Source organism: Centruroides sculpturatus, unplaced genomic scaffold, assembly GCF_000671375.1.
Source record: "Centruroides sculpturatus isolate CEXI.00-Female unplaced genomic scaffold, Cexi_2.0 scaffold439, whole genome shotgun sequence".
Taxonomy (NCBI): Eukaryota; Metazoa; Arthropoda; class Arachnida; order Scorpiones; family Buthidae; genus Centruroides; species Centruroides sculpturatus.
Genome location: NW_019384606.1, coordinates 239620 through 266215, shown reverse-complemented (window position 1 = coordinate 266215; position 26596 = coordinate 239620). Strand labels below are relative to the sequence as shown.

Here is a 26596-nt window from a genome sequence, read left to right as displayed (position 1 = left end):
TTACAAAATCAACAGAATGTTTTTAATATATATTTACAATAACAAAAATAGTATAATTTTATTCATTTTTAAAATTAAATATTATCAAAAAATTCATATAAATCTTGAATTTAATTGTAATATGAAACAATATTCTCATCTGTATACAAACTATAAGATTAAAATTATGTAATTATCTTAAAAATGAAAGAACAAAAATAAAAACATGAAAATCTTCTAACATTTTGAGCAGTTTATCTTTATTCAGCAAATTATGTTGATCATTTTACTCTTGCTTTGAAATTTATTCAATTATTCACCTTTGGGGTTGCATAACTAAATCATATGTAACGTCTAAGCCAAATGAATAAAATTAGCTTTATAATAACTTGTAATGTTTATTGAAAACTTAAATCATGAATTTGGAAATAATTTACTAAGTTATTTTCTACTGTGATAATTTTATTGATCGTGATTTTTGTCTAAATGGATTAGAATAATAGATTTTTAACTAATGTCTAAAGTGCAAAACAGTAACAAATTACAAAGAACCCAATTAACTGCAATACTTAATCTACTTAGAATGTATGATAAGTTGATTTATTTTAAGCATTACTTTAAAAAAATTACAGAAATCAAAAAATAAATAATGCAGAATATAATAAATAAGTCAGAATNGCTACATAAGGCAGATCAGCTTTGCGAGGTCCAGACTTTAGTAACACACAATCCCGAACTCTTATAACATCACCTTCTACATGACGCATTGCAGAATAACATTTCCTGAGACGGGGTATATCATCGTTCTGTTTAAAAAAATGAAATAAATCTATTATAAACACTTACTGTAGATACAAAAATACTGCCTATTTTTGAAAGAAATATAAAAAAATATAACATATAACTATTTCTTATATAAAATAAACATCAGCTTAAATTTCTCTATATATAGAAATATCATTAATCTTCCAAAATTTTTAAAAGAATTTAATATTTCTCAATAAAACACATGGCAACAAGAAGAAACATCCTTGAATTCCATAACCAGAAATTTTGCATCATGGCATAAAATTAGTAGGATTTATCATTGTTATCAATAATATGATAAAAATTTTCATGAAAACTAATATTTTAACTAACTATACTGTACTATAAAAAACTTAAGATTGTGTAAATGTTCAAACTATATTTATATTAATATAGTAAAATGCTATTGTAAATCAAAGTTTAAGATGTATTCTTACAATCTTTCAATACATCATCATCTCACTATATAGCTTTCTTCATTTTTATCCTCTTCTACCCTGTGGCACTAAATAGCTTTAAGTCATTTACTCTCTTAGATTTTATTTTGTGAATGCTCATGGCGAAGATATTTTTAGAATGTTAAACCATGATTCGAAACTGCATAAGTCCAAATTATCATTTAAAATATCATTTAAGATTATCCTAGCAAGGAAATTCATTATTATTATGAATGAAATATATCCTCTTATATAAAATATTGTCAATATAATTATTAATGTTTTCATATTTAAATATCCATTATTAAATTTCAAAGACAATTACGTCAAAGAAAAGCGGTATTATTCCAAACTTCAAACCTGCCATAGACATTTGATATAGAATCTGCTTAACCTGATGAAGATAGCCTAAAACATTTGCTTTTAATCAGTGAATGCTGGAAAGTGAGAGAAAAGTATGAATTTTAGTATTTAGAAGATATTTCCAGCTTTAGAATTAACAAATTAAATTTTTTTCTATAATGTTTAAACAACAGAAAGTTTCAATTGTAAATTAACTCTTGTTCAGCTGAATGTTAGATTTAAATGACATAATTTAAATTTAAAAATGGGCTGTAAAAATTGATATGCTTTATTCAAAAACATAATTTTCAGAACTGAACTCTTTCTGAATGTAACTTACTTTTTTTAATTAAATAAACAAGAAAATTCTTAAAAAAAATTTTTTTTTTAATATTTCTAAAATTTATCTTTATGATTTATTTACTTCTATAAATATTTAAAATTTTAATCCAAATCTAGTCAAACAGCACAAAAATATGTAAATATAAATTATGTATATTTATAAATAATTTTTAGTTGTGTTTATTTGTATACTGTATATATGGCAACTTTCATAAAGTCCTATTCTAACCATCACCTTTAATTAGAAAATTGTTTCTATTTTTGAAAAACTGAATCAGTTATGAATTCTATTTTAATCATTATATTCTAACAATAAATAGTAAATATAAAATTTATATTGAGAAAAGAACATTTTCAAACTTCCTGTAATGACATACTTATCAATGAAAAACTTTAACCATCTGAAGTATCATTTATATAAGTAGAAGAGTTGTAATTTAAACTTTTTCTGTACTATTAATATAAAAGCCAATTTCTTCAAACAGAAATAACCATCCAAAATTAAGCTTTTTTAATTTTTTACGTAAACCTCAACTTAACAGTTAAGAATATAATAAAAATTTCAATATTGTTTCTGTTATTTACTTATTTGAAAGAGAAAAATCACTTCTAATCAGCATTTCTATTAGATTTTTGTTTACTGTCAGACAACTAAAAATATTCCCAACAATTGATAAGTACTGACTTCATAATGCAATGCATGTAAATTTATTATGTATTATTAGCATTATGTACACATTGTAAATACATGTAAAGTACAGTGAATCCCTGTACAACATGGGGATACATTCTATACTATAGAAAACTGTGTTATAAGAACCATGTATTATATATGAACTGTGAGTGTGTTGTAATGGCAAAATAGCAAAAAGTTAGAAACATTTTATGAATATTGACCTGTATAACGCATTATAGGGGGGTCCATTTATTTATAATTCTTGACATTTAGTATAATGTAATCCGAAATTTTTTGTCATATTTAATCAAATTGTATTTTATATTTGAAATAATTTAATTTTGTTTAGTTTTGAAAAAATATAAATTATATTTTTACTTTAAATTAACATTCTAAATTAAAAATTTTTAAAACTGGTAAAGTTGTAAATAATTTTTTATTCTAAAATTTTATTTTAGTTTTTCTTCTGTACATTATTAAAGTGTCTCTTAAATTATAAATATCAAAATTTAAGATGATGTTTAAATTTTAACTAAAAAATATTATAAAATTAAAAAAAAAATTTTTTTTATGTACTTAGTAACGAATCATTTCAAAATATATAAGTAAAATAATGATTTATTCTTGCAATATAAAATATTTTCAGGCCAATTGCATAATCTTTAAAAGTTTTAATTCAATTTTTATATTTCTGACTATACTGAATTATTATTAAATGAAATAAAAAACAAATTATATTACAAGAAATTATTAAAAAGACAATATAAGTAATTTATATTTTTTTTTGTCAATAACAATTATATTAAATCATTAAAAACTAATTTTCATATTAATATGAATATTTCTTACATTTAACAAGACTAGTTTTTCAAAAGGTTCGCCTTCCCACGACCATCCATTTGAATATTTTGTTTTTCCAATTCTTCTAGGAATGGAAGAGTGTAATGTTAACTTTGGTATAATTTCTTCTAATTTCTTTAATTTAACACATGTACTATCTGAATCTTTGTTGCACAGCTTTTTATGATTTGAAAATTTAGATAATGTTTGTTTTCTATGCCTTTTTGTAGATTTTTGTAAATCTTCATTAACCGTGCCATTATCCAACTGCGAGAAGCCTGTTGACACTTGCTGCTTGTTCAAATTGCACAATGGAATATCATCTTCTGGGCTTTCGGATCGCCTCCATTTTTGATTCAATTTCAGAAATTTGAAAGATTTTCGGGATGGATGTTTATTTTCAAGTTGATGCTTCTTATTTACTTTTTCATTTGTAAATTTACAATTATTTATTTTCCCACTCTGTGATAATTGAATATCTTCAACTATTGATCTCAATCGTTGTTTATCTGCTGTTGTAGAATTAAAGTATAATGATTCAGAATTATTTAGAGAATCCTGATTCAAAAGGCTTGATCTACTTGAAGGCACACATTTTATATTTCTGTCATTTTCACAAACTAAACAATATTTATAACTTCCATCTTCGATTGAAAGCTTTCCTTCGGTTGGAAGGTTTGCTTCCTGTGGCATTAATAATTCCGGTCTTGGTACTTTTGCTGCTAGAGAAGCTGCCGAATCTGAAGTCGGAGCTGCAAGTGGTGGATTAGGAGAATGAGGTGCAGGAGGACATATATCTTGGCTATGAGACGAAAGTGCTTTTTGGTAATTCAAACAGGAGTGTAAATGAGACCTATGGATATGGTTTGGGGTTGTACAGCCATGACACGGAAATGAAAATTTATGCAGTTGGCAGGCTCGATGACAATGGACATTGTATGAATATCTATTTGGATATGTCTGTTGGCAAGACTGATTATTTGGATTTGATGCATCTGTATAATGTGTCTGAAAATTAGATAATTGTTGATGACATTGGTCTACAGAACAAAGTCTTTCCTGTCTCGTACATGTGCTAGCATGATGAGTTTCCTGTGGTACACTTTGTTCTCCTGAACAACAAGTTAAATTTGAGTTCTGTTGCTGAAGAGTAAGACAAGATGGCTGTGCAGGATAAACAGATTTATTATTACAGAAGGGATCAATTATTCGTTGGAAATAGGGATCATTTTGTTGACAGTCTGTAAAAAAATAAAACATTTACAATTTTACTAATATTACACAAAATTTCTTGTATAGATTATCTTTCAATAAATATTAAATCAAATATCTATGTATTAAAACTAAAATTTTTAGCACAGAATTAAATGTTTTGTTTTATAATATAACCGCAAATTGGAATTAAAATGTTAAATAAAACTATGTTGTAGACTTATAGTAAAATCATAGAATATATTATCAAATATATGAATGTTTCTGTAGAATAAAGAATTTAAGTATAAATGATTTATATTCTGCTTTTATCACTACAAAATTTCTCAACAGATGGCAGAATGTTACACAAAATCAATAAATTTCTATAAGGTATTGTATTTAATCATTTATTTTATAATAAAACAAAGTATTTTTAGTTAATAATATATCTAATTACTGTAATTATGCAATTAATTACTCAAACTGAAAGATTAGAAAGTAAATAAATTTAAAAGTGTATTAAGAAAATGCCACTTACTACATCTATCCACATTACATGGCACTGAAGAAGTTGGATCACAACCATTTATGCAACAATCTCTTGCTTCATCTGCACCAACACCTGGAATGGATAATGAACCAGAATTTGCTGGATATGAATATGTATGTGTTGGATTAGTTAAATAACATCCACTACAGTCAGCATCTGTCTGGTTAGATAGCTGACCAGGCACTGGTTTGCTAAACATGGTTCGCCAGTGGTGATAGCAACTGTCTTTTGTCTGATAACGATAAGTGCTCATAACAGCCATTTCTCCTTGTTCTATTTCATGAAGGTTTGAATCTTCTGGAGATTTCAAGTCCATTCCTTTAGTATTTATGTGCACTTTAGTAACTTTTGTATATTTGGTAAGACCCAATCTGCTAACTGCCATGTTGTTATTAGATGCAACTGCATGATAACTACATAAGTTATTTTGTACTAAGTTGTCGTCATCTTTTCTGACAGGCTTTTTCTTTCCTAATTTAGATTTGCTTTTTTTCATATCTTTTAAATGGTTATTCAATTGATCTGCTTTGAGTGTTCTAGTGCTTCTAACACCCATAATAACTACTTTACTTTGATGATATGATGTGGAAGAATTTGATTTATTATTCACTTCTTGGTGTACTTTTTCTGATGACCATTTTACTTGTATTTCAGTCATGTCACTTTCTGTACTTGAAACGGAAATATGTTCTGGTATAGCCACTTTATTACTTTTTCTTCTTGGTCTTAAAGAACATGTAACAGCTAATATTGCTTGTGCATTCATACTTGCCATTCTTTTACTCCTTCGTGTGCCATTCAAATCATTTTCTTCTGACTTTTCTTTATTTAATTCTTCTCCTTTATCTGTTGAAACAATATTCATATTTTTGGTTTGCTGTGCATTTTTCTTTCCATGTACTTTTGTTTTAATTTCTTTTCCTGCTTTTTTATCTAATTCTTGTTTAGGTGCTGCAACATTATGTTTTAAAAATGAGGTAGAAAGTTTTCTTTTTGTATCTTCCTTTTTTTCATTGTTACTAGAGTTTCTGAATTCATTCTCAAATAATATATGCACTTTTGCTATTGCATTTAAACTAGCCACACGGTGACAACGAGATGTCGAAGTTGGCGTAGTCTTGGTTGAAGAAACACTAGACAAATTTTCTTGAGGTGGTATATTTTCTTCAAAAGTTCTACACTTTAATTTTTTGTTTGGAATAAAATTTTGTTGTTTTTCTTTATAAGTTTTCTTAACAGGACTATATAATGATCCATTACATATAACTTCTTTTTTCTTTTTAATAGGTACATCTTTATCTGAGGAACTGCCACTTGAAAGTTTCATTTTACTTAATTGTTCATAAAGTGATTTATTTGAAATTTTATTTTGAATATTCAAACAACTTTGTTTAGACTCCTTTAAATGATTTCTTTTCATTTTTGATTTTTTGTTCAATTTCAAATTATGATCTTTGTGCTTGCTTAATTTTCCTTTCTTTTCTTTTAAACCTTTTGAATGAGATTTTTGTTTCTTCTCATTAGTAACATTAGAATGATGTTGCTTTTTAAATTTACTGTTTTTAACATTTAAAATTTGTTGTTTTAATTTTGCTTTTTTCTTTGAATTTTCTTGATATTTGCATTCTTTTGCAGATTTTGAATAGTTATGAAGTTTTAACTTGTCTGTATCATTAAACTGTTTTTTAATATTTTCCTTTATTGAATAATTAACATTGTTTGCAAATCTCTTACACTCTTTAGATTTAGAATTATGTTCATTTGTTTCTGAACACTTTCTTTTCTTTCCTGTTGTCACAACACATTTGATATTTTCCTTTTTAGATTTCTTAATGGCTTTTACACAATCTAAGCTTTTTAATATATTTGTCTTTTTTATGTTACGAGTTTTATCTGTAGATTTTGTTTTTGATAATTTATTACACTTTGAGAGCTTAAAAATATTGTTTTCTAAATCTGTTGCTTGTGTTGATAATTTACTAACTTTCATTCTGGACTCCTTATCAGAAGGAATCACTCTTACATTTAGCAGTTCATGATGTCACTCTCCTTTAAAATTTTCTCATTCCATCATTAAGAAATATCTAATAAACAAGAAAAAAATTCTATTATTTTCTGAATAAAAATTTTAAAATAAATTCAGTGAATGTATATTATAATATATGTAATGGCAAAAAAACAAAACAGATTTCTTATATAATTTTAGAATATTCTATTATTATTATTTTAATGAAAATTATATTTTATTTATTTATCAAAGTTTACTTGAAATCCATAGTTTTCATTTTAAATCATTTCAAGTTTTTAAATTTTTAATATAATTTCATAAATCAATATTAACAGCAATAACATTATTTTAGTAACAGAAACAAGTCCTTTTTCTTTTAAACATAACATAATATAATCCTATTTTTTTAAGCTAATGAAGTTAATTGAAAATGCATTAGCAGTTAAATTTGTTCTAAAGTATATTTTATGTTTACAAAATCAACAGAATGTTTTTAATATATATTTACAATAACAAAAATAGTATAATTTTATTCATTTTTAAAATTAAATATTATCAAAAAATTCATATAAATCTTGAATTTAATTGTAATATGAAACAATATTCTCATCTGTATACAAACTATAAGATTAAAATTATGTAATTATCTTAAAAATGAAAGAACAAAAATAAAAACATGAAAATCTTCTAACATTTTGAGCAGTTTATCTTTATTCAGCAAATTATGTTGATCATTTTACTCTTGCTTTGAAATTTATTCAATTATTCACCTTTGGGGTTGCATAACTAAATCATATGTAACGTCTAAGCCAAATGAATAAAATTAGCTTTATAATAACTTGTAATGTTTATTGAAAACTTAAATCATGAATTTGGAAATAATTTACTAAGTTATTTTCTACTGTGATAATTTTATTGATCGTGATTTTTGTCTAAATGGATTAGAATAATAGATTTTTAACTAATGTCTAAAGTGCAAAACAGTAACAAATTACAAAGAACCCAATTAACTGCAATACTTAATCTACTTAGAATGTATGATAAGTTGATTTATTTTAAGCATTACTTTAAAAAAATTACAGAAATCAAAAAATAAATAATGCAGAATATAATAAATAAGTCAGAATACATTTAGTCAATAAATTTAGACAATTGCTACATAAATTTAATAAAAGAATCTATTATATAAAGACTAAAATAGCAACACATAAGTTTTTACTTTCTTTTTATGTATATGAATAATATACATAATTAAATGATAAACTAATATAAATACCGTTTACAGCATATAAAAAATTATTAAATAATATAAAATATACTAAAAAGTAATTTAAAATTACATATTCTTCTCATATTTAGTATTGAAATTATTTATTTTTTTACTTCAAAATAGAACATTGATTGAAATATTTAAAAATGAAAATATTTTCAGGATAATTACTCATGAAAATGGGCAGTTTGCCATTATAACTATTCAAATGATTTTATTAATAATAAAGTAAAAATGTTTCCTCTGACATACAAGTAGCATAATTTTACAGAATCCAAAATGTTAATGTATCAGATAGTAGATTTTTTTTCCTAAATGAAAAAGGAAAAAACAAAAACCAAACAAATTTAGATTTTTATGAAAATTTAGATAATAAGAAAAATTCAAAACAAAAGGAACAAGAGAGAAATATCATAATAATGAGATCAGTCGAAGAAATTTTATGACCCCTCCACCCACTTTGTTTGCTCATTATATCATGTTAGATCCTTTTATTTCTCCATCATTTCTTTTAGATTGTCCCGAAGAAGCTCAAGATGGTTCCTCCTGTTGGCCTTATGCCAAAGATTAGATTATTGTTATGAGATGCTGATTTGGAAAGTAGCCAGTATACCAAATTTTATTAGTTACAAAAAATATTCAACTCGTTCGTATGTTTTTCCATTTTGGCTATTTTGACCGATGCGAGCATTTCTAATACTCACACATATATATTCCATCAAGAAGAGTACCATATAAATGAATAATTTTTGTTTGAAAATACAAAACATTTATTATTATTCTTTTTTTTTATTCATTTTTTGTTGAATGATTACTTTGTTTTTAATTTTATCCTGAATAAAAATATTTATTAATATAACTGCCTATACATTTTTTGGAAAATTACTTTATCCTTTTATCATACACTCTTTATTTAAAAAATTATAATCAAAAAGAAAAACTAGTTCTTAAAAAATTTCTTAATTAAAAAAATGGAGAAAGTTTTAAATAGCATCAAAATATTTATGACAAATTAAAGTTTAATTGAACTAGATCTTTTGAGACAGTTCATAACTAATTATTATTAAGAATGAATGAATGAACAACTATAAACCATGTTAGTTTGAATCAAAATTATATATTTTGATCTATGAACTAAAAATTCTTTAACACTATTAATCTCATAATATATCTAGCAGTTATCATTTATGTTAATTTACAATATAAAACTGATTAAAATTGTTATGAATCAGAAACAAAATATTTTGCTATTGATCTGCTATAATAATGAATTTTTAAACATTTCAACATTTAATTTATTTTTAATCTTAATTTACTTCATTTTATATTTAACTTTAACTAACTAAAATTTTATTTTAAATGCTAAAAACATTTCTAACAAATAGTTTTAATTTATAATGCAAGAAAAATATTTTCATTTGCTAATAAATTTTATTAAACAAACACTTTATGTTCTAATTTATTTTTATAATCAATTAGAAAGAATCTTACATAAATTTTTTGCATTAATATTTTAATTAGTGTTTCTTGTGAAATTAACTTTAAATATTGATATTAGGTTTTTCCAGACAAATATAAATAAGTTAATTAAAAGCAATATTTATTGCCATAAATGATAAATTATACAGTATAAAAGTATAAACTTATTAATTTATAATGAAATAGCATCTATTCAATTAATGAAGTATGTGTTAAATTAATATTTTTTTCCTTTTTAAAGCAGCGTTTTCCAAATTTTATAGCACCGGAATAGACAATCATCATCTTAAAAATCCACAACTTAATAGTTGGGAAATGCAACCATAAATGCAAATGATGATGAGTGAAATCAATCTTGATATATCACTTCACAGCATTTACCTAATCATTTCTAAACAAATACAGTTTTGCATATGAAAGTTTGTAAAAATATTTCAAGTAAAATCTAATTTCTTGAAATTATCATTAATGACAAATCCATCACAAGTATTGGATAGCTGATAACAAGGACAACGTATCACAATATAGTAATCAGAAATGATCTTTTTCCTAGACATATCTTTTTAAAAAAGCTTCTTACATTCTGAGTAAAATTTTATGAAAATATCTTAATCTTTTCAATTTTATATTATAAACAATCAAACAATCTTAATTATAAGTAATGTTATGTCAATTTATTACATTCAAAGAATTTTTTTATTANATTTACTGGGCTTCGTCATCATCCCATCATTTGTTTACCTGATCATCGGTTCCATGTTCCTACTCGCTGGTCTTTATTATATATTAAAATCAAAACACTCGCCAACCCTTCACACACACCACCGCAACAATTGTTGCAAAGTGGAAAAATTATGATAAAAACATAAATATGTGATAAAAACATATGAACACCTTGATTAAAGTATTCATCAGTTATCAAAAATAAGCTATAATTTTTGTAAAAGACAGAAATGTTTAATGTGATAAATTCTTTTCAAATAAAGTTCTATCATTAAAAATCATTAAACAAGTTTTAAATTAATATTTTTTTCCTCTATAAAGCAGCGTTTTCCAAATTTTATAGCACCGGAATAGACAATCATCATCTTAAAAATCCACAACTTAATAGTTGGGAAATAGCATCTATTTAATTAATGAAGTATGTGTTAAATTAATATTTTTTTCCTTTTTAAAGCAGCGTTTTCCAAATTTTATAGCACCGGAATAGACAATCATCATCTTAAAAATCCACAACTTAATAGTTGGGAAATGCAACCATAAATGCAAATGATGATGAGTGAAATCAATCTTGATATATCACTTCACAGCATTTACCTAATCATTTCTAAACAAATACAGTTTTGCATATGAAAGTTTGTAAAAATATTTCAAGTAAAATCTAATTTCTTGAAATTATCATTAATGACAAATCCATCACAAGTATTGGATAGCTGATAACAAGGACAACGTATCACAATATAGTAATCAGAAATGATCTTTTTCCTAGACATATCTTTTTAAAAAAGCTTCTTACATTCTGAGTAAAATTTTATGAAAATATCTTAATCTTTTCAATTTTATATTATAAACAATCAAACAATCTTAATTATAAGTAATGTTATGTTAATTTATTACATTCAAAGAATTTTTTTATTACTAATATAATAAACCTTAAAGAAATCACTGATTAATATGATAGTACTCTATCAGCAACTCAATGTTTTTTACTTCTAAAGGATAAAAGTCTGGTTCAAAATAAAGATACAAATAAAATTTTAGTATTTTATATATTGGGTACTTATAAAATATTATACAGAAGTGCCATAATTTATCATTTGGAATAAGTTAGAGCCATTTTCACTATATATTAAGATGTTTATTTCTCTATATTTTGTCAAAATCTTTTGAGTAATCAATTTATGCTATTCCTCTTGATTTCAGGATGTTGTGGAATTGTTAAGCTAAATAATAATGTGTTTATAAACTGCTTATTTATAAAAGTATTTGCTTAGATTAAAGATAAGTCTTAAACTTTCTTAATGCTGTTATTTAATTNCTTGTATAAATATATATTGGAGCCTTTACAATGAGGGACTATTGAAGGTCTGTGATTTCATTTCTTCGTGTTATTTTTGAAGCTCAGAAACATAAATTCGCATGATTTATTTAGATACGTTAATGCCTACATTAAAATTATTTAATTCGTGAAAATTTCACTCATTTAAGAATATCAGTACTCAAGAAATTATCATTTGAGAATAAAGAAATAATAAAGTGTCTATTTTTTTAGGTCTTTTTTATATTCTTCCTCTTCCTTAAAAAATAAAAAATAAATAAATAAACTGTGATTTGATTATGAATATGATGATTTTACAAATTATAGTGAGATATAAACGCCATTTTCCTTCAATAACATATGCTGTTGCAATGGTACAGTATTTCCTAAATCATAAAATTATAACAAGTTGTTTTAATCGCTTGATTAATTTCCCTCTGAATATTTGCCAAAAAAACTGTTCATAAACATCTCTAAATTTGTGCCAATGATACGACAAAGTTATTTTTTTAATTTTTTTTTATTTTGAATTTTTTCAAGAAGACATATTTGACGAAAACACTGTTGCAATTACGCGATGTGAAGAAGAAACTATTTTTAGAGTATTTTGGCACGAAGCCAATGCCCCTGACGTCACGAACACCACTACCAAAGTGACGTCACACGTCGATGATAACAACAGCACACGTGGCAAAGAGATCAGTTTCGTTAAATTTATCGCAAAACGTGCGCTTTATAGAGAAATTTTTATTATATTAGTGGATTCCGGTGGCAAAATTTTCGTTTGTTTTCCGACTTGTCCCTTAAAAAAATTTTACGTTAGGAGAAAAGATGTGATTTCTGAATAATGTAATTTACAAGTCTTGTCTTTCAAAGGGCATGGCTCATAGCTATTTCGTTGCATGTGACTACCATTCTCTTTAACTTGATTTTAACGACTCCTTATAAAATAAGGACAAAAGGTGGTTCCACTTCGTTGGTTAGGGAACGAGTTCGACGCACTTTACCAGAGTCAAACACAGTTCAAAAGCGTTTTGAAACGTGTCAAAATAATTAAACTATGCACTCTACCTTTCCGATCGATTCTATGATTAGTTTAAAACTGCAAAATTTCATTGAATCTCGTGACTTTTTTTCCCTTAAAAAAAAGCAATTTTCGAAGAATTTATTTGTATAAAACCGAATATCGCAGAGGAAACATTAAAAATATATTATCCTCTCTTCCGCCAAGTAAAAAGAAAGTTTCTACGGTCGATGATATCCCAAGAATGCCAACTATCCGTAAAATTCAAAAGCCGCCATCACGTGATATCCGTTTTGGTTTCACAAAAATAAGCAACGACATTTACAGAAGGGAAAAGGTCGAAAAGATTTTCGCTAGTTCGTTTCTAATTCATCATCCCACGTGGCAAGTTTGGTCGCGGTACCTTAACGAACCCTGCCACGTGGGAGTCACGTGTGGCGCCATCGAGTCGAACCAGTTCGATGTTATTCGATGTTGTGGTATCAATACCCAGTTGATATTAACGACTAATTACGACCGTAAATTATATCAGATTTATACATTCTTTAAAATGAGTTTTGGGCGAAACCAAATAAATAAAAGGGTGATATAAAGGGAACGAGAACGTATCCCCATTAATTTAAGGCGCTGTATAACCTATACATTAGGTTAGACAAACTCGATTCCTCCGGAAAAGCCTGGAGGACCAGCTGCATGCGTCTCTTCTACTGACATCTGGCTCGTTCCAAATTAGATGGTACTCATTACCTTGTGACCGACATACAACAGGCTCAGCTGGAGGTACCGACTAACCGTGAGATTGTAAGCTGTTCCTTTATATTTAAGGCAGCGGGAAGAGGCCCCCATATATAAAAAAAGCAGATGAATATAAAAAGAAAACATTTTGTTACAACACGCGAATTTATTATCACAAGTGGTCATAAGATGATATTTTTACGAGTTATCAAATAGTCTTTGACCTAATGCTACCACCGATTTATCCACGTATTACAAAAGGAAAAAATATACTTTTTGCTCTCTTGCCACAAGGAATAATTAGCAATGCAGATCATCTTCAATGTCACTAGTTTTGCTAGTGATATTCAAGATGATCTGCATTGCTAATTATTCCTTATAATGATGATGTCTCTCTTTCTTATATTAACATTACATCATACAAAAAACGTTTTACTAGAAAGTATCCTTCATAAAATGTATGTTAAAAAGCAAATATTTAAATAATTTATTAATTTTAGTAAGATTGTATCGTATTACCTTAAACTAGATATAAAAATACAGATCATACCAGACTTGTTAAAGTTTTTTTTGTTGTTTTTAAATACGAATTTGTGTGAGTGCAACCTTCGATATAACAAATCCTAGTAGACAAGTTATACTCCTCAACGTATAAAAGACTAGAAGCACGTATCTTAATAGACTCATATTTACTTAATAGCAAATTTAAGCTATATATATATTATATTAATAATTCATTGAAAATGTCTATTTTCTTTCTATACTTGTGCCATTTCGGTAATTCGAAATTTACTGAACTAGATCTTTTAAAATATATAAATTAACAATTTTATTGCATGTAAAAAATGGAGATAATACTTGTATAAATATATATTGGAGCCTTTACAATGAGGGACTATTGAAGGTCTGTGATTTCATTTCTTCGTGTTATTTTTGAAGCTCAGAAACATAAATTCGCATGATTTATTTAGATACGTTAATGCCTACATTAAAATTATTTAATTCGTGAAAATTTCACTCATTTAAGAATATCAGTACTCAAGAAATTATCATTTGAGACCCTTCGATGTAGATATTATAAGCTGCGAGAGCTTCAACAGCCCACATTATAGTAAAACCTGCCTAAACGAGAAAAATTCTTCGGAAAGGAGCAACTTTTTACATTAAAAAAGGAAAAAAACCTCTTCAAAACGGAAACCTGCAAACCGGGAAAAATATTCGTTACCTTGCAATACCGGTTTACACAGGTTTTACTGTATATTATTTTAAACAAATTGTAAAATAGTAATTTCTTATAAACACGCAGGCCTTTAGTTAATCCTGCAGAATATTTAATAAATTCATTTAAAGCAAAAGAAAAAACGAGAAGATTGAGAAATAACGTGAAAATTTCGGAAATTTACGTGCAGTCTGTTAGATCATTCTGTCTTTAAGGTATATTTAAAAGCATATTTCCTATTTTAAATTTTATTTTTATCTCTCATTATAACTGCTCAATTCGAGTAAATTATATCGTTGAAATATATAATTTATTAATTTATCAATAATTCGCTGATTCATAAACGTAATAAAACAAAGACACACGCGGGATAAGCTCCCCTTTTCGACTATCTCATAATAAAAAACGTTTAAATACAATCTTAAATAGTTTTCTTTACAGTAAAACCTGTGTAAACCGGAATGGCACGGTACGAATATTTTTTCCGATTTGGCAGGTTTCCGTTTAAAACAGGTATTTTTTTTTTTTTAACGCACAAAATTCGAAATTTTCTATTTACGCAGATTTTCGTTTATTCGGGTTCCTCGTTGGAACAGGTTTTACTGTGTTTAAATAAGCATAACTGCCTCCTGTGTTCGACATTAGTGATGATAAAGATGGACCTTAATAATGTCCTGTAAATGCGACATATCGTTGTTATCTTTAGAATAATAATGCTAATTCTAAAATTATTTAAATGGGAAAATTGTAATTAATTAGTCTTTTATAAGGAACCAAACTGGACATAAAATAAAATGGATTTTCATTAAAGGTATCTGTTACTGAGGACATCAAAATCACACTTCTATAATTAGAATGTAACTTTATTTCTGCTATTAAGAAGCTTTAATATATAAAATGTATTCTTTTTTAACTTTACAATAAAAAGTTAATAATGATATAAAACATTTTTAAAATACTTTTAAGGAGGAAAATGATATAAAAAAACTCATAAATTAATAATAATATTAGTTTGTAATGCTACTCTCTCCTTGTAAAAATAAAATTTATATATACATATATAAATGGAATTTGAGATTGAATTTCTTAAAATTATTACATAAGTTTAAACTTTGTTTGCCCGTATAACATAATTTACGGATAATTTCATTTATACGTGCCGTAAATCTTTTTAATCTAAGTGTATACAGAATCAAGGATTTCTTCAGAGAAAGTGAAAGAATATACAGATTTAGATCCATTTTTACAGTTTATTTTCAATTAGAGTAAAACTTTACATCCTTCTTATATTTTTTACGAATAAATAATGATATTTTTAAGGAATAAAAACAAAAACAAAAGAAATTAATTTCGATATTAAGCTTTACAAACTGCGTGCAATAAATAAGTCGATGAATAACTGAACTTCGCTTGTAAAAGGCGTAATGATAATTTATACGGCGCAGAAAAAAAGGGGCCAAGATACAATTTATAAAAGTTCCATTTCGTGTTGAAACATAAATTTCTTGTTCTTTATTATGAGGAGGCATCTTAAAGATAACTTAAAAATTAAATATAAGGCATATAAAAATTATTATTACCGTGGCGAATTCGAGAATTCTTTATTCATTACACTGGAAAGTATTTTATGTAAAGCAGAAATGATATTAATTAATTTATAGAATTTATATATTATAAATTCTGCAATTTATAACAAATGTTTTTCGACTGTTCTTAATTGAAAAATTCATTTTTTTCGACACAAAAATGGGTTACTAAAAAAGAAACCCAATAAAAATGTGGGCGCTCGCCATTCACTAATTCAAACATTAATAAATAATAATAATAATAATAATAATCTAACAACAAGTTTTAATTATTTCTAGAACAAATTTTAATTTTTAAACGAAAACAATTCGTAGCCAAATTTTATTATCTTTTATTTGAAAAAAAAATTCTATTCCCGTTATAATCGAAGAGAAAAATAACATATAAAACTTATTTATAACACTATCATTTCCATATTCTTTATTTTCTAATCGAGAAATGGGCATATATTCCGTTATGTATGGCCAACACAATACTTTCTAGAGACGATCGTCTTTCTAGCTCATTCATCAATATGTGACATCCGACATCATTCCGTATTTGTCTATTCTTCAATTTAAAAATAAATAGAAAGATACAGTATATGGTCAAAAATATATCTATTTTACTTTCATTACATGATATTAAAAAAACAAAAATTTCTTTTAATCGAATTTACATCGTGTTACGATCAACCGAAAAGATAAACTGCAAGCCGAAAAATTCGAATTTACGTATGTTAAATTATTTCCGTTCGCTTATTATTTAGTACATTGTTGCATAACTAAACAACTTTTAAAATTAGGTAGCAAGATAACTCTAGCGTAGATCCCCTATACAGAGATACATATAGTACAGTATTGTAGTACATACCTATATAAAGAACCATAATTCTAGCGTAGATCTCTTATATAAAGATACATACAATACTGTACAGTATCTACTGTATATACCTAAGTAAAGATACCTAATCATAGAATAGATCTCCTGTATAAAGGTATATAATTCTAGCGTAGATCTCCTTTATAAAGATACATACAGTACAGTACATAAAGTACTGTACCTATATAAAGATACATAATTCTAGCGAAGATTTCCTACATAAAGAACCATAATTCTAGTGTAGTTCCCTATATAAATTATATAGACACACTACAGATTAACTGCTCGGAATACCAGATTTAAATGTTAAAAATATCACGAGTAAGATGGAACCTCGTTCGATTGTTTTTAGAAGAGAATACCTCACATTCTTCAAAGAAAATAAAATTTTACTACAGTTTACAGTAATGATAATATGCCAAAAATCACTCAGATCTAAGGCATAAATTCGAAAGTATAGCGAGAAGCAATATATTTTTTGCTAAAATATTTCAACCTTTTTTTTTTCTTTCTTAAATGTCAACGTTCATCAATTTCCCCTTTCGGAATTTCCCCTTTCTAGCTAGAACATAAAAATTTCCCTACGAGTAAAGCGGTTTCAAGAAGAAAAGAAGAATTTCCCCATGCCATGGGAAATTTGCCCGTATGGCATTATTGGCAAAAGCTTCCAAATTTACGTAATGCAGCCTGTGTTTTTTGTTTTCTTTTAAAATTTCAAATATAGGTCCTAGCCAATACTCGATTACGTTATTCCTTTTCGAAATACGATTACTAAACTAATAATGAAAAGTTTCGGTTTGTGAAACGTAAAGTAAACCGAAATTTAACTCTTATAAACCTAAAAAAAATTATAGGCCTATATTAAACTTGTAAGAGAAAATAATCCGAATTAATATTCTTATATCAATTAAAACCACCCGAATACATTTTTAAAAAGTTCAAAAATATGAAATAACGCATTAATTTTACTTAGACCATAAAAAAAATGGCCGCGCGTAACTAAATAGGATTTAATATAGAGAAGAATGAAAGGGGGAAGGAAAAAATGACCTCCATTTTGAAGAAAGCGAAGAGGAAATTTTTTTTTTCATAGATCCGACATTCATTATTATTCATGAGCCGGACAATATTTACGATTTTAAGATTTTAAAGTAAGGCTTTTTATAAGGGCGGTCGGAAAAGGAGGACGAATTTTAGCCCCCTTTTCTTACTTCAATTTAAACTCTAGGGGGCGCCTAAGGATAAAAATTCCCACAAACCTTCCGACACACGTCCTTGAACTTGAGAATAAGTAAGAAAATTAATATAAAACCGGTAACATAATGTAAACAGAAACGACAGATGAGGAAGTAGAAGTTAAATAAATGGAAACCGACGAAGAGAAAAATAAATAAAATAAACGAAAAAATAATAATAAAACAAGCCATATCGAGATAATTTTAAAAAGCAAAAATAATTAAATTAAATATATATATATATACTGTATATATTATAAATGAAGTGCAACTAATACTCTACGCAAAATAGTAGATTACTTTTACATTAGATAAATATTCTTTCTAGTTATTAACTCTACTTATGAATAAATTAAAAACCTGTTTATTCACAATATTAAAAGCAACTTATAAAAATTACTGTCCTACTTTTTGACTTTATATATATATATATATATACATATTTAAATTACGTAAGAGTAATATTAAACAGAGAAATATAGGCGATGACATGATGTTAAAGACTAGAGAATTGCGAGTAAATTTTAGCGAAAAACGTTATTAAAATTGAAGATTAAGAAGTGAATTCGTTACAGTTTAAATGAATGGTTAAAGAGGATTTGATGTGAGAGAAGGAAAAATGAAGACGGTCGACACTTCGTCACGTCACGAAGTTTCCACACTTTTTTTTCGTCTTCTTAATGTAAAACTATTACAAATTTTTGAACATTATTTTAAATGTTAGTGAAAATGACTGAAAAATCACCTCGAAGTTTAAGTGAATATCTCAGAATAATCGACGAGGAAGATTAAAAGAAAAATAAAAAAATATATATATATAAACTATCGTCACGTCACGAAATTTTCTAAGCGACGTAACACTATAATAAACACACCTGCATTAAAAAAAAGGAGATAAATTAGTGAAAAACCGTTACGTATTTTTTAAAACTAGTTGCTATAGAAACAGAAATGAGCTTCCGTCACGTCACGAACTTGATTTTTAATTTTATAAAACTGTTAATATCGAAATAAAGGTTAAAATAAGTAATTTCAGTGTAAGGTAAAAACCTTACATAAAAAATTTTTTTTTCTTTTTTTCGGATCAAAAAATAAATAAATCAAGTTTCCAAGTGAAAGGAAAAAAAAATTGTTCTTACATTACTTAAAGATAAAAAAAAAAATTCTTTACATAAAAGGAACCTGTATCTTTAAATGCTTTTGGGCAATCCCAGAGACTTTTACAGGATAAATTCGATAGGGGAATCAAAAAAGATGAACATTAAAATCAGGTTTATATTAGTCTCGTGTGTTAAAAGAAAAAAGAAGAAGAAGAAGAAGAAGAAAAACAATGAAGCAACTGATAATTCTTTATAAACATTACTCGAATGTCCCCAAAGAATGTATACAGATTTTGATTATTAACTTCTATGTTTATTTACTTAATTTTAATTTAACAATTTTATAGAACAAACGATAGATTATACGTTTCTGAGACCAGCTTTTATGTGAAAAGGAAAAGATATTACATACGGTAAAACCTGTCCAAAACGGAAACCTTCCAAACCGGGAAATACATTCGGTACCGTGCCATTTCGGTTTACGTAGGTTTAATTGTATATAGCTTATTTATTTTGAGGGGTGTTCGATTTGTATTATTCTTGAAATATATTTTGTTTTTGTTTTTTTTTAAACATTTCATTAAAAAATTTAAGTCCCGAAAAGCCAAGAAATTAATTGTCAAACGGGATAAGCCAATTTCTAACTTTTGCTTTTTGTTCTTGAAATTTCATCTCGCTATGACCGATGGTTTCGTTCGGCACAGCTATTATAGACAAAGGAAAAAAGTATGTTTTTTGATCTATAGAAAGGAAACTTTTTCTTTAAAAAAAAAAGGATCGCATGTAGAAGACCTTTTCTTTAATGGGAATCGGAGATCGAGAATGTTAAATATGTCACATCGATTTCTTCCTACTCTCGGGTATGTTATTTGTTTCTTTTTCTATTAAATAATAATTTAATTATACAGCATATATATATATCGATGCTTTCTAATATTATAAATAAAGTGTGGAAGCAGAGAGTAAACTTTTTAATTAGAAATCGTTCGGTTTGAAAACGTAATTGCGAAACTTTTTTTAAATTTTATAATATATTTTATTCGTTTAATTTTAAAATAACGTAAACAAGAAACGAAATAAAAGCGTTCCTTTGATGTTTTTAATGAATATAATTTACTTTCCAAACAAAACGTATCAAAAGTTCTAAATTAGTGACGAGGACGTTGATCAATATGGCCGAAGCATCTCCCAGTTAAACTTGTTGCTGATCAAAATGAATTTTTCTCAGTCATTAATTCTTCCGACGGATTAAACCGAAGGTTTCTAATCTTTTTCTTTATTCTCAGTAAACGTTTTGACGTATGCGAGGAGGGTTCGCGACCCACCGTTTGAGAAACAAAGCTTTAAATAACGGTTTTTCCCCTTGTCTCCCCGTCGTTCGAAGACGTTCGATGTCGTATAAAAGGCAGATTTATCGGCACGAAGGGTACGATAACATCGCATTAATTATAACGATAACACGACTATATTATGTTTGACAGAAGTGTTAATGGAAATCAGTTTCTGTGAATCGAGTGCGGTTCACCGAATATATATCATAAGCCATTTATATCCTAAAGCTACATTAACCAATGGCTTTAATCAATTCTTTAATTTTTGACTAAGATTACGGTTTAATTTCAATAACTGTGCTTATAAATGCTTATAAAACACGCAGTTCCGAGCTAGAATATGCATTTAAACGCCGGTGGAAGGCTCATTTCTAGAGAGGTTCCTCAGAAGTGACGTCATTATCGAGCTAATAAAAATGGCCGAATTGTAGTGAAAATTTTAAAAAATTATCAACAAAACGTTTACGTAACAAGTGCTAACGAGTTAAATGTGTTATCTACAATTCATCACGGATGCTTATCAGATTTCGTCATGCAAGAATCGAGATCGTTTACCTTCATAGAATTTCAAATTATCATCATTATTTGGACGTGCCTTAGTTTACACTTCTTAATATATAATTCTATATAAATATATACAGTTTGTATTAAGTAACGCATCTGATAATGACTTAGCGTAACAGTTATGGATTTTTCTGTGTCAATAACAACTCTTCTATAGTTTTTACACCGCCCGATTCAATACGAATGAATGGATATTAATGAAAGGTTGATATCGGATCGTTTTAACGAAACGGAAGAAAACAAATTAACGAGGAAACGATACCTCATATAGATATAACGTGAGTATAAATAGACTTACTAATCAATTAATTTGATCTCCATCTGTATAGATGGAGTTCCAACAAGTGTTCCGATGCCATTTTTGACATCTGTCTTAATGCTTTTGCAGTCGACAGATTTTTCTTTCTTTTACATTTAAGAAACCAGAAATGGACGATTGTTCGAGTAATTGAATGCTTGAAATGTCATTCAATTCTATATTATATTTATGCAATTCCTCATATAATAGATTAAAGAAGGGGGAGAATTTAATGACAGCTTACTGGTCTATATCTCTAAATGTGTTAACGCTCTAGGCGAATTGGTAAATTTTCTTTTCTTTCCAGGGGGAGTAAACGACTACTAGATCATAAATCCATTTAAAGAATATATAAACCCGTTACAATGATAATTATTACAAAATTACCGTTGAAAAAAGTTTGTTTAAAGTTTTATTTTCCAACAAATAGAAAAATCCCTTCGACTATAACAAAGAAAGAAAAATAAACATTTATCAGAAGGAAGAAAGTGTACAGAGACCACAAAACCCGTAAGGCAAACCGGGCTCACACGTTAGTTGTCATTCTAGCACTAACTGTAAGCCAAAACTGTGACGTCGAAGTGCGATAACCGCTTTTTTTTTCCCCATACTCTTTCCATCCCACTTTTTTTTTTCGTTTGGGATAAAAATTTAACTGATAATTCTCGAAATAATGACGAGCAAAACTCAATTAAATTTTCACAGGATGAAATTCTTTCGCAAATTATTCCAGAAAAGTAAAGGAATGATAACGTTTTCTTCCATTTCTTACGTAGATACAATCGCAGTTTTCTTACAACTCTAATCTATAAGGCACACACACACACACACACATGGATGACGTAAAGAGGAAAAAAATTATCAAACTGGAGTAAGATGGTAATTATTTAAAATAGACCAAATGCGAGAGTGAGATGGAAGACACACACACAAAAAAACACTTTTGTGGCATCGAAAAAAAACGGAGTAAAGTAACGATATCGACCGAAATGAGGTTGCAGAAAATGAGGAATATCACAAATGAAGAAATGTAGTTAAAGAAGACGAAGAAGATATCCATTTTGATACAAAACCGTACCGAAAAAATTAGCATTTTGATGGAAAGAAACACGTTTTCCATCCCTTAACATGGACAACACACTACTGAATTTTTATAAAGTATATATATATAAAGTCAAATTTATATAAGGCTCATTAATGGGATAAAGTTTTAAAGCGATTAGTAAACAACGACGTCAGGTAAATATAGTAATTGTTAAGTAAGCCAGAAAAGATACTCTAGGGAAGTATTAAATAAACAGAAATCGTACCCGAATTTTGAATTTACGTAACTATAAATAATTTTATCATTCTGTCGGGAATTTTTAAGTTTTCCAACACGGAAAGAGGGGAAAAATAAACACACTTACACGCTATTATATACGAATGCAGATTGTCTGCCGTTAGGAAATTTCATGTACAGACTAATTAATTGATCTTGACGTCAGCAACATTAGTCAAGCAATTCACGAGAGCAGTTAACCGGATCGGATAATCAGCTGGACGAAACTATCCCGAATAAAGATGCTGATTTTTTATTTATTTATTTTTAAAAAAACCCTAAATTTTTACCAGTTTTTTTTTTCACGGGGATTCTTCTATTTAACTTTAACAACCTTTACCATTCATTAAAGATGAAAATTCGTTACCCGAAATGTATTATTTGTAAACTTGTTAAATGCTGTTTTATCGAATTACTCGATGGTGCTTGGCATATTAAGGTAAACGTTAACAGAATTGTGCTCTAATTAGCGTATTGGAAATTAGCAGAGCTTCGTTATGGAGTAAATTACATTCGAAGAAGCAGAAAGGATAATCGAAAGCGTTTAAGAGATGTTATCACGGATTAAGAGAGATGCTACAGATATGCTTTACTTTCATCATTAAAATAACGGCGAGTGAATTATATATTCTTTTTTAAACAATGAGAATTTAAAAGAAAAAAACAAAAACAAAAAAAAACAGTAAGTGTAATTACAATATCGTTATAAAATTGGAAGTTTCTCGGCAACTTGTCGACAGAGTTTCTCTTATTCTCCGGCGACAAAGAGCGTACATACATCCTAAATTCTTGAGATAAATGGCTGCGAGTCATTAACCCAACTCAGACAAGCAGTTGGGGTGAAGTGAGTTACAGAAGAACATGAATATTTAACAATTTCTTCTGTATTTCGACGCTAACATGACACCGTTCGGCCGAACCTATTAAAGGTTCAAAGAAATTCTCGATTCGACTATTTGTAAAAAGAAAAAGAAAAAAAAAAAACCTTTCATTCGGAATATTTTTACACAGAAAAAAAAGAATAAATAAATATAAAAAAAAGGGAAGAAATCGACTCGCCACTTGTTTAATTGTAATTGATATTCCAAAAAGATTAATGCCAAGTGAAGGAATTCCTATTCTAGAAAAAGAGAAAGATCAGGAATATCTTTAGAATAACGATAAATCAGATAATAAAATAATTAAATTAAATGTTAAAATTGAAGGTAGTTTCTCTGTCACGAGTTTTTTTGAACTGGTTGTTTTAGAAAAGGCTCCTAAACAAAGCAACATACNGTCTGTGATTTCATTTCTTCGTGTTATTTTTGAAGCTCAGAAACATAAATTCGCATGATTTATTTAGATACGTTAATGCCTACATTAAAATTATTTAATTCGTGAAAATTTCACTCATTTAAGAATATCAGTACTCAAGAAATTATCATTTGAGACCCTTCGATGTAGATATTATAAGCTGCGAGAGCTTCAACAGCCCACATTATAGTAAAACCTGCCTAAACGAGAAAAATTCTTCGGAAAGGAGCAACTTTTTACATTAAAAAAGGAAAAAAACCTCTTCAAAACGGAAACCTGCAAACCGGGAAAAATATTCGTTACCTTGCAATACCGGTTTACACAGGTTTTACTGTATATTATTTTAAACAAATTGTAAAATAGTAATTTCTTATAAACACGCAGGCCTTTAGTTAATCCTGCAGAATATTTAATAAATTCATTTAAAGCAAAAGAAAAAACGAGAAGATTGAGAAATAACGTGAAAATTTCGGAAATTTACGTGCAGTCTGTTAGATCATTCTGTCTTTAAGGTATATTTAAAAGCATATTTCCTATTTTAAATTTTATTTTTATCTCTCATTATAACTGCTCAATTCGAGTAAATTATATCGTTGAAATATATAATTTATTAATTTATCAATAATTCGCTGATTCATAAACGTAATAAAACAAAGACACACGCGGGATAAGCTCCCCTTTTCGACTATCTCATAATAAAAAACGTTTAAATACAATCTTAAATAGTTTTCTTTACAGTAAAACCCGTGTAAACCGGAATGGCACGGTACGAATATTTTTTCCGATTTGGCAGGTTTCCGTTTAAAACAGGTATTTTTTTTTTTTTAACGCACAAAATTCGAAATTTTCTATTTACGCAGATTTTCGTTTATTCGGGTTCCTCGTTGGAACAGGTTTTACTGTGTTTAAATAAGCATAACTGCCTCCTGTGTTCGACATTAGTGATGATAAAGATGGACCTTAATAATGTCCTGTAAATGCGACATATCGTTGTTATCTTTAGAATAATAATGCTAATTCTAAAATTATTTAAATGGGAAAATTGTAATTAATTAGTCTTTTATAAGGAACCAAACTGGACATAAAATAAAATGGATTTTCATTAAAGGTATCTGTTACTGAGGGCATCAAAATCACACTTCTATAATTAGAATGTAACTTTATTTCTGCTATTAAGAAGCTTTAATATATAAAGTGTATTCTTTTTTAACTTTACAATAAAAAGTTAATAATGGTATAAAACATTTTAAAAATACTTTTAAGGAGGAAAATGATATAAAAAAACTCATAAATTAATAATAATATTAGTTTGTAATGCTACTCTCTCCTTGTAAAAATAAAATTTATATATACATATATAAATGGAATTTGAGATTGAATTTCTTAAAATTATTACATAAGTTTAAACTTTGTTTGCCCGTATAACATAATTTACGGATAATTTCATTTATACGTGCCGTAAATCTTTTTAATCTAAGTGTATACAGAATCAAGGATTTCTTCAGAGAAAGTGAAAGAATATACAGATTTAGATCCATTTTTACAGTTTATTTTCAATTAGAGTAAAACTTTACATCCTTCTTATATTTTTTACGAATAAATAATGATATTTTTAAGGAATAAAAACAAAAACAAAAGAAATTAATTTCGATATTAAGCTTTACAAACTGCGTGCAATAAATAAGTCGATGAATAACTGAACTTCGCTTGTAAAAGGCGTAATGATAATTTATACGGCGCAGAAAAAAAGGGGCCAAGATACAATTTATAAAAGTTCCATTTCGTGTTGAAACATAAATTTCTTGTTCTTTATTATGAGGAGGCATCTTAAAGATAACTTAAAAATTAAATATAAGGCATATAAAAATTATTATTACCGTGGCGAATTCGAGAATTCTTTATTCATTACACTGGAAAGTATTTTATGTAAAGCAGAAATGATATTAATTAATTTATAGAATTTATATATTATAAATTCTGCAATTTATAACAAATGTTTTTCGACTGTTCTTAATTGAAAAATTCATTTTTTTCGACACAAAAATGGGTTACTAAGTAAGATTGTA

General features: G+C 27.2%; 1 protein-coding gene across 1 annotated transcript in view; it reads right to left on the bottom strand.

Moving 5' to 3' along the window:
* The window catches only part of LOC111625161, a 91231-nt gene that overhangs the window by 428 nt on the left and 64207 nt on the right, over positions 1-26596 (bottom strand). Inside the window, exons 3-5 of the mRNA XM_023368211.1 lie at positions 5156-7251; positions 3433-4664; positions 663-785 (exon numbers count right to left, since the gene is read on the bottom strand). Coding sequence (XP_023223979.1) covers positions 663-785; positions 3433-4664; positions 5156-7157 — 3357 coding nt within the window. The 5' untranslated portion in view covers positions 7158-7251. The remainder of the gene's footprint in view (positions 1-662; positions 786-3432; positions 4665-5155; positions 7252-26596) is intronic.